General features: G+C 51.3%; 1 protein-coding gene across 1 annotated transcript; it reads left to right on the top strand.

Moving 5' to 3' along the window:
* Positions 1–1,457: 1,457 nt before the first annotated feature.
* LRG1 (leucine rich alpha-2-glycoprotein 1) lies at positions 1,458–7,562 on the top strand. Its single transcript, XM_064280323.1, has 2 exons — positions 1,458–1,584; positions 2,547–7,562. The coding sequence occupies exons 1-2, from the start codon at positions 1,553–1,555 to the stop codon at positions 3,550–3,552; spliced, it is 1,038 nt and encodes a 345-aa protein (XP_064136393.1). The 5' UTR covers positions 1,458–1,552; the 3' UTR covers positions 3,553–7,562.
* The last annotated feature ends 2,037 nt before the right edge of the window (positions 7,563–9,599 follow it).

Here is a 9,599-nt window from a genome sequence, read left to right as displayed (position 1 = left end):
CCCAGCGTGTGTGGGTGTGTGTGGGTGTGTGTGTGCATGCTGTGTCCGTGTGCGAGGGGCCGGGAGCGGAGGGAGGCGTGCGTGTGTGTGCCCGCGAGGGCTGCTGCTGGCGTGTGCGTGGGGGCGGGCCACGCGTGCGGTGTGTGTGTGTGTGTCCGCGTGCGAGCGTGGCGGCAGCCCCAGCGGCCTGAGCGTTGGCTGAGCCAACGCTGGGGCTTCCAGAAAGCCAGGGCCTCCAGGGTGCCGGTCGGGAGTTTGAACCCCAGCTCTGCAGAAGGAAGGGGCATATGAGGGGGTTCTAGGTAGGGGGATGGGGTGGGCCTGCCCAGAATTTAATGTTGGCCCAGCTATCTAAAGGGCTCGGGGGTCTGGGAGGGGGGCGGAGGCAGGCAAGCGCCCCTGTAAATATGGCCCCAGGGTGGTCAGAGGGTCCCGAGCCACCCATCCCCTTGTGACCTCCCCCCTTTGACCTCCGGCTGACCATGCATGCCACGTGGCCGGCTGAATTCTGGACCCACTCTGGAGTTTGCCTCCCCCAAACCCTTCCCCATCAATAAAACTCTGTTTACAACCACCGGCCCCCATGCCTCTGCCTCTGCTCTGTGTCTTGGGGTGAGAACCTGGACAACAGGGTAGTCCTGGGCCATTAGGAGACCCACGGCCAGGTCACAACAGAATGCATTTACTGTCATGGCCAGGCACAAGTCTCTGGTCCAGGTAAAGATAGTGTATCACATATGAATATTTAGAACTCAACAAGAAGGAAAGCATTACAGAGCCCAATTTCTCAGATGCAGCCAAAGCAGCTCTCAAAGGGAAATTTGTAGCCTCCAAATGCATTTATTAGGAAATGAGAAAAATCAAAAATAAATATCACATCAAAGAGCAGAAAAGGTTCTCAGAGATTGAGTTCAGCTTCACAGATGGGGAAACGGAGGCCAAGAAAAGTTAAGCCACTTGCCCAAGGTCACAAAGCAAAGCAAATTCATGGCACAGCTAGGATTCAGAACCAGGTTTAGTTCCTCCTGAGCCATTGTTCAAAGACTGTGGAGATTTTTGGTATGACTCACTTTTGAACTCCTTTTTTTTTTTTTTCATTAAAAAAAACAAGAGGCTGTGGACTCAAGACAAGTTATTTTTTTTTAATGAACTTTCTGGTAGTTGAAGTTTATTGTAAATTGTGCTTCTTGCTCAAAGAAATGTCCCCACTCCCCAGAGATGGTACTGTGCAACCTGACCATGCAATCCTCAGCCCCAGAGACTTTTGGGTGCCCCCTCAACAGCAGGAAGAAGAGAAGTAGATACAGGGTAGGAACAGGGCTGAGATGGAAGCAGGCAGCCCTCCCTATGCCACCCCCCCCCCACCTCCATGCCAGGAAGCAGTTTCACAACCCTGACCCTCCCCTTCCTCTGCCCGAATCAAGTCCAACCCCAAGCAGGAACAGGATGGGGGTAGTTATTGCCCCATGGGTGGTTCCCCCACCTCCAGGCCAGGCAGGTATAAAGCTATTTCCCCAGGCCAAAAGAACCCAGAAGGAAGAAAACGGTCACCATGTCTTCCCAAAGCCGAGAGCGAAACTGGAGGTAAGTCTCCACCCCATCCAATTGGGCAGATGTGGAGATATACTGACACTGTGTCAGACCAACAGAAATCATGGGAGCAGGGAGGTACCTGGGCCACAGTGACCAAGGCTGTACAGGTGGTTTCTGGTGCTGCTGGATCAGGGTAGCCACTGCTGGAGGGACCAAGCAGAGCAGGAGAAGCCCCAGTGCCCCCGATGGGGTGCCCACTGTAGACCACCCCCTCCCAGGGTTAAAAGCCCACCCCCAGGCCTGCTCCAAGCAGACTGTATTTCCACGTTCAGAGTCACCTGTTTGCACTTGGAGCCCTGGGTTGGTAGGGGTCACTAGGTGATCAACACGCATGCCCCCGTGTGCCTGGCTGCATGCTAACAGATGCTGGGAACCCTTCCCTCAAGGACCCTCCATGCTCTGGGTGAGATGAAGCCAGACACAGGCATCCTAACCCTGTGTGGTCAGGGCTAGAAAGAAAGAGGAGTAGCTCAGAGGAGGGAACTGAGAGCTCTGCTTAGGAAGGGTAGAGAAGGCTTCATGACAAGGGGACATGGGAGCTGGGGCTTTGCAGGATGAGTAGAAATTCATCAGCTCGGCCTTCAAAACATTAAGCCAGGGATATATAAGAACTGACAGAAAACCAGAGCCAGATCTGAAGAAGCTAGCAAGATGAACTCCAAATAATTAATAGTCCACTGGGGCTGAACTGACAAGGGAAAAGGGTAATGTTTAGGAGCCAGACTCAGAGAGTCAAGTTTCATAGAATTAGAATTCTCCCTGGAACAGGGGGTCGCTTCTGGCAGCTGTGGGGGGCAAGGGTGGAAGCCAAGAAGAGGGTTATAATAGTCTAGGTAAGCGATGAGGTGGCGTAGACCAGGTGGTAGGGTTGGAGATGAAAAGGAAGTGGGCAGACCCTGGGTATATTTTGACTCTGCCATACCACTTGGCTGATTAATAATCATTGCCTGCAGCCCAGGGGGCCTTGGCTTCTATCTTTCTAGAATCCTGTCGCTGCTGTTGCTGTTAGTGACCTCAACCCCGAGCCCCAAGGCCTGCCTCGTGTCCAATTCGGTCAATGGCAGCTCCATCAACTGCCACCCACCTGCCGAACCCCCCCGCCACCTCCCAGCTGACACTGTCTACCTGGTTGTGGAGTTCTACAACCTGACGCAGCTGCCGGCTGACACTCTCCAGGGCGCCTCCAGCCTCCAGGAATTACACCTTTCCAATAATCGGCTGGCAAACCTCTCGGCCGAGTTCCTGCTGCCGGTGCCCCGGCTGGAGGTGCTGGATCTGACCCACAATGCCCTGTCCCGGCTGCCCCCTGGCCTCTTCCAGGCCTCCTCCGCCCTCCACACCCTAGTGCTGAAGGACAACCACCTGGAAATCCTGAAGGCCTCATGGCTGAGTGGCTTGAAAGCCCTGGCGTTTCTGGACCTGTCTGGGAATTGCCTCCGGACGCTGCCCCCTGGGCTGCTGGCCAACCTCACAGCCTTGCAAACCCTTGACCTCAGTGAGAACCTGCTGGAGGTCTTGCCCTCCGACCTCCTGAGGGGCCCGGTGCAGTTGGAACGTCTACACCTGGACAGCAACAGGTTGAAGGTGCTGGGGGATGACCTGCTGGCGCCCCAGCCGGGCCTGCGTTACCTCTTCCTGCAAAAGAACAGCCTGGTCGCTGTGGCCGCCGGCGCCTTCCAGGGCCTGCGGGAGCTGGACATGCTGGACCTCTCTGACAACATACTGACCAGCGTGCCCACGGGGCTCTGGGCAGCCCTGGGGCAACCAGCCCGGGCCATGAAGGAAGGCTTCGACATCTCCGGCAATCCCTGGGTCTGCGACAGGAACCTGGATGACCTCTATCGCTGGCTCCTGGCCAACAATGACACGATGTTCTCCAGGAAGGACACGCTCTGCGCTGGGCCCGAAGCCCTGAGGGGGCGGGCCCTCCTGGAAGGTGGTTGGCTCCCAGTGAGATGAGGTTGAAGGGACACTGCACCCCACTTGGCAAATAACCCCACCCTTTCTAGGTGTGAAATTTGAGGCTCTTCCATAGTTGCCCCCAGGCCCTTTTGACCCACGTTTCCCGAAATAGGTCCGGGGCCTTCTGGCCTCCCTGCCTTTATGCCAGCTGCGTTTTCAGTCTGAAACGCCTGTCTCCCTGTTTCCTCCATCTCTTTGCCTCTGGGCTCTCCCCGCTCTGGGGGTATCTTCGTCCAGCTCTGTCTTCTCCACATGGGGGGCTCCCTTAGTGCAGGTCCTGGAGCTGAGTCCCCTTGTGCCCAGCATCATTCAGCTTGGGGCCAGATCTGAGAGCTTTAATAAAGAACCATTGAACAGAATTGAAAGAATCCATATTTGTCTCTCGGTAGGCTTCCTAGGCTTCCAGAATGAAGGAGGGAGGAGAAGGGGTACCCAGGGCCTGGGATGTGGGACATGGGCTCCCCAGTTGATGGCAGTTGGGATTTGATGGCTCCTGTCTCCTCCTCCTCCTCCTCCTCCTCCTCCCCCTACCCCGGGACTGAACTGGCAAGAAGACTCTGACTGCTGCCCGGGTGTTGTTTTCCTGGTGGACTTCTGCCAGAGCCTGTGTCCCAGGGAAGGTTTAAATTAAACTGGATTGCTTCACGTCTCCAAACAATCTGTCCTACTGGACTGCAATCACCCCAGGGGGCTCCCACCCAGGACAAGAGTGGGGAGGATGGTTGGGGCTGAAAAGAAGGGCAGGGCCACAGGGGGGCTATGCTCTCACTCAGACCCTGGGGCCAGCTGCCAACTCAGCGCTGGCCATGGTGGGGGCCAGGGTCAGATTTGAGGGACCCTGGGATGTTGGGAAGGAGCCCTGGTGGCACAGTGGTTAAAACACTTGGCTGCTAACCAAAAGGTTGGTTGTTCAAACCCAGCAACGGGTCCACAGGAGAAGGATGTAGCCGTCTGCTCCCGTAAAGATCTATAGTGTTGGAAACCCTACGGGGCTGTTCTACTTTGTCCTATAGGGTCGCTGGGAGGCAGAACCGACTCGATGCAAGTGGGTTTGGGATGTTGGGGCACCAAGCAGCAAAATAGTGATGCCCATTTTTTTTCAAATGCCATGGAAGGGGGGTAGTGCCCAGGTTGGCAGTCATTCTAGGGTGTGGTGATGACAGCCAGGTTTGAACTGGATCCCTCTTTCACTGTGGGTCTTGGGGCAAGTAGTTTAAGCTTTCTGAGCCTCGGTTTGCTCATCTGTAAAGTAGGGATCTGAGGAAATGGGCTGGCCTGGCCTTTGGGTTATCTAAACCAAAAACAAAACAAAACCCTGTTGCCATGAAGTTGATTCAGACTCATAGCAACCCCATGTGTACTGCAAACGGTTTGCACTGGATTACTAACATAAAGAAGCCCTGGGGGCACAGTGGTTAGAACTTGGCTGCTAACAAAAAGGGCACCAGTTCGAATCCACCAACTGCTCCTTGGAAAACATGTGGGGCAGTTTTAATGTGTCCTACAAGGTCGCTATGAATTGGAATCGACTCGACACCAATGAGTTTGGTTACTAATCTAAAGAATGGAGATTCGAACCCACCCATCGACTCCACAGAAGAAAGGCCTGGCAATCTACTTCTGTAAAGGTGACAGCCAAGAAAACCCTGTGAGTTTTGGGGGACATCTAGCTCAACTGGCATAACATAGTTTACAAAGAAAATCTACATCCTACTTTGGTGAGTAGCATCTGGGCTCTTAAAAGCTTGTGAGTGGCCATCTAAGATACTCCACTGGTCCCATCCCATCTGGAATAAAGGAGAATGAAGAAAACCAAAGACACAAGGGAAAGATTAGTCCCAAGGACTAACTGACCACATCTACCACAGCCTCCACCAGACTGAGTCCAGCACAACTAGATGGTACCTGGCTACCACCACCGACTGCTCTGACAGGGATCACAATAGAGGGTCCTGGACAGAGCTGGAGAGAAACGTAGAACAAAAAAAGACCGGACTTACTGGTCTGACAGAAGCTGAAGAAACCTGAGTATGGCCCCCAGAACCCTTTTAACTCAGAGCTGAAGTCACTCCTGAGGTTCACCCTTCAGCCAAAGATTAGACAGGCCCACAAAACAAATAATAATACATGTAGCTCAGTCACACATACGAGACTAAACGGGCACACCAGCCCAGGGGCAAGGAAGAGAAAGGAGGAGGCGACAGGAAAGCTGGACGAATGGAAATGGGGAGCCCAAGGTAGAGAAGGGGAGAGTGTCGACACATTGCGGGGTTGGCAGAGAATGTCACAAACCAATGTTGTTGTTGTTGTTAGATACCGTCGAGCTGGTTCCGACTCACAGTGACCCTATGCACAACAGAATGAAACACTGCCCAGTCCTGCCGCACGCTTACGATCGTTATGCTCGAGCCCATTGTTACAGCCACTGCGTCAATCCACCTCATTGAGGGTCTTCCTCTTTTCTGCTGACCCTGTACTTTGCCAAGCATGATGTCCTTCTCCAGGGACTGATCCCTCCTGACAACACGTCCAAAGTATGTAAGATGCAGTCTCGCCATCCTTGCTTCTAAGGAGCATTCTGGGTGTACTTCTTCCAAGACAGATTTGTTCGTTCTTTTGGCAGTCCACGGTATATTCAATATTCTTCGCCAACACCACAATTCAAAAGCATCAATTCTTCTTTGGTCTTCCTTATTCATTGTCCAGCTTTCACATGCATATGATGCGATTGAAAATACCAAGGCTTGGATCAGGGGCACCTTAGTCTTCAGGGTGACTTCTTTGATCTTCAGCACTTTGAAGAGGTCCTTTGCAGCACATTTACCCCGTGCAATGTGTCTTTTGATTTCTTGACTGCTGTTTCCATGGCTGTTGATTGTGGATCCAAGTAAAATGAAATCCTTGACAACTTCCATCTTTTCTCCGTTTATCATGATGTTCATTGGTCCAGTTGTGAGGACTTTTGTTTTCTTTATGTTGAGGTGTAATCCATACTGAAGGCTGTGGTCTTTGATCTTCATCAGTAAGTGCTTCAAGTCCTCTTCACTTTCAGCAAGCAAGGTTGTGTCATCTGCATAACACAGGTTGTTAATGAGTCTTCCTGCAATCCTGATGCCTGTTCTTCTTCATATAGTCCAGCTTCTCGGATTATCTGCTCAGCATACAGATTGACTAGGTATGGTGAAAGAATACAACCCTGCCACACACCTTTCCTGACTTTAAACCAATCAGTACGCCCTTGTTCTGTCCCAACACCTGCCTCTTGATCTATGTAAAGGTTCCTCATTCTTCGCAATGTTATCCATAGTTTGTTACGATCCACACAGTCGAATGCCTTTGCATAGTCAATAAAACACAGGTAAACAGCCTTCTGGTAGTCTCTGCTTTCAGCCAGGATCCATCTGACATCAGCAATGATATCCCTGGTTCCACGTCCTCTTCTGAAACCGGCCTGAATTTCTGGCAGTTCCCTGTTGATATACTGCTGCAGCCATTTTTGAATGATCTTCAGCAAAATTTTGCTCGCCTGTGATATTAATGATATTGTTCTATAATTTCCACATTTGGTTGGATCACCTTTCTTGGGAATGGGCATAAATATGGATCTCTTCCAGTCAGTTGGCCAGGCAGCTGTCTTCCATATTTCTTGGCATAGACGAGTGAGCACCTCCAGCGCTGCATCTGTTTGTTGAAACATCTCAATTGATATTTCAACTGGTTTTTCACCAATGCCTTCAGAGCAGCTTGGACTTCTTCCTTCAGTACCATCGGTTCCTGATCATATGCCACCTCTTGAAATGGTTGAACATCGACTAATTCTTTTTGGTATAATGACTCTGTGTATTCCTTCCATCTTCTTTTGATGCTTCCTGAGTCGTTTAACATTTTCCCCACGGAATCCTTCACTATTGCAACTGGAGGCTTGAATTTTTTCTTCAGTTCTTTCAGCTTGAGAAACGCCGAGCGTGTTGTTCCCTTTTGGTTTTCCATCTCCAGCTGTTTGCACATGTCATTATAATACTTTACTTTGTCTTCTCGAGCCACCCTTTGAAATTTTCTGTTCAGTTCTTTTACTTCACCGATTCTTCCTTTTGCTTTAGCTGCTTGACGCTCAAGAGCAAGTTTCAGAATCTCCTCTGACATCCATCTTCGTCTTTTCTTTCTTTCCTGTCTTTTCAGTGACCTCTTGCTTTCTTCATGGATGACGTCCTTGATGTCATTCCACAACTCGTCTGGTCTTCGGTCACTAGTGTTCAATGTGTCAAATCTATTCTTGAGATGGTCTCTAAATTCAGGTGGGATATACTCAAGGTCGTATTTTGTCTCTCGTGGACTTGCTCTGATTTTCTTCAGTTTCTCTTGAACTTGCATATGAGCAGTTGATGGTCTGTTCTACAGTTGGCCCCTGGCCTTGTTCTGACTGATGATATTGAGCTTTTCCATTGTCTCTTTCCACAGATGTAGTCAATTTGATTTCTGTGTGCTCCATCTGGCAAGGTCCATGTGTAGAGTCGCTGTCTGTGTTGATGAAAGAAGGTATTTGCAATGAAGAAGTCATTGGTCTTGCAAAATTCTATCATTCGATCTCCAGCATTGTTTCTATCACCAAGGCCATATTTTCCAACTACCGATCCTTCTTGTTTCCAACTTTCCCATTCCAATCACCAGTAATTATCGAATGCATCTTGATTGCGTGTTCAATCAATTTCAGACCGCAGCAGCTCATAAAAATCTTCTATTTCTTCATCTTTGGCCCTAGTGGTTGGTACATAAATTTGAATAGTAGTCATATTAACTGGTCTCCTTGTAGGCGTATGGATATTATCCTATCACTGACAGCGTTGTACTTCAGGATAAATCTTGAAACGTTCTTTTTGACGATGAATGCAACACCATTCCTCTTCGAGTTGTCATTCCCAGCATAGTAGACTATATGATTGTCTGATTCAGAATGGCCAATACCAGTGCATTTCAGCTCACTAATGCCTAGGATATCGATGTTTGTGCTTTCCATTTCATTTTTGACGATTTCCAAAACGTATTATTTCCACAAAACAATACGTGTATTAATTGTTTAATGAGAAATTGATTTGCTCTCTAAACCTTCATCTAAAGCACAATTAAAAAACAAAAACCCTATGGGGCAATTCTGTTCTGTAACACATGAGGTCGCCATGATTGATGGCTTAGTTAAGTGGTAGATAAAAAATTAAAAGAAAGGCATTGGGAACTTCTCCAAGGCCATTCAAGGAGGCAGCCGGAGCAGTGATCTCCCTCTACCGTCTCCGCGGCAGCAGCAGGGTGAGTGACAGGTGGGCAAACATGCACGGGATAGAAGCAGCCCAGTCCGTGGGCACGCTGCATCCTCGGTTGCTGTGGCAACCGCAGGCCACGCCCCAGTTCTGGGGAAGTGAGAAGGGAGCCAAGCCCCGCCCCCTGGACACGCCCCCGAATAGCCCTTCGCCATTGGCCAGTCCCGAGGAGGCCCCACCTCACAAGCAGATATATGGTGGGCGGGGCCGGCGGGAGGGGCGGAGATTTGAGCCAGGGACTGGGGTCCGCGGAGGCCTTGAGCGGGGTTGAGGCTTTGTGCGCCCAGGTGAGTGGAGGCCAGGAGCATTCCGCAGTCTCGTAGGGGGTCCCTGGGGCTGGCGGGAGAGGGCCCGGGGCTGTGGGGCGAGGGGCGGGGAGAGAGATGGCCGGAACAAGTGTCTGACACCCTTGGCCCAGTTGGCCGAGGTTCAGGACACAGTTGAGTGGAGACCAGGGCTCTGAGGGCGCGGGGTGGGGCCGGGGGAAGAACTGCAGGCCGGGCGTCCGAAGCCCGAGGTCGTGCTCCCCGCTCTGACCTGGCTAACCGAGTGACCTTGGGCACAGCAAGGACCCTCTGAGTGCCTCACTTTGTCAAATGGACTATGGGTTTGAGATTCTGTAGGTACCTCCACCCCTGCCTGGGGCTGCTTCGGTCCCGGGGCATGGTCAGCAGGGACCTCCCCCATTTTACAGAAGAGGATACAGCCTAGAGAGGTGAGGGTGCTTACCCA

The sequence above is a fragment of the Loxodonta africana genome, chromosome 3 (genome assembly GCF_030014295.1).
Source record: "Loxodonta africana isolate mLoxAfr1 chromosome 3, mLoxAfr1.hap2, whole genome shotgun sequence".
NCBI lineage: Eukaryota > Metazoa > Chordata > Mammalia > Proboscidea > Elephantidae > Loxodonta > Loxodonta africana.
This window is presented reverse-complemented; position numbering and strand designations above follow the sequence as displayed.

Coding starts and splice junctions, on each gene's coding strand:
- LRG1 (XM_064280323.1), top strand. CDS start 1,553: ATGTCTTCCCAAAGCCGAGAGCGAAACTGGAG. Junction 1,585..2,546: donor AGCCGAGAGCGAAACTGGAG/GTAAGTCTCCAC, acceptor CATTGCCTGCAG/CCCAGGGGGCCTTGGCTTCT.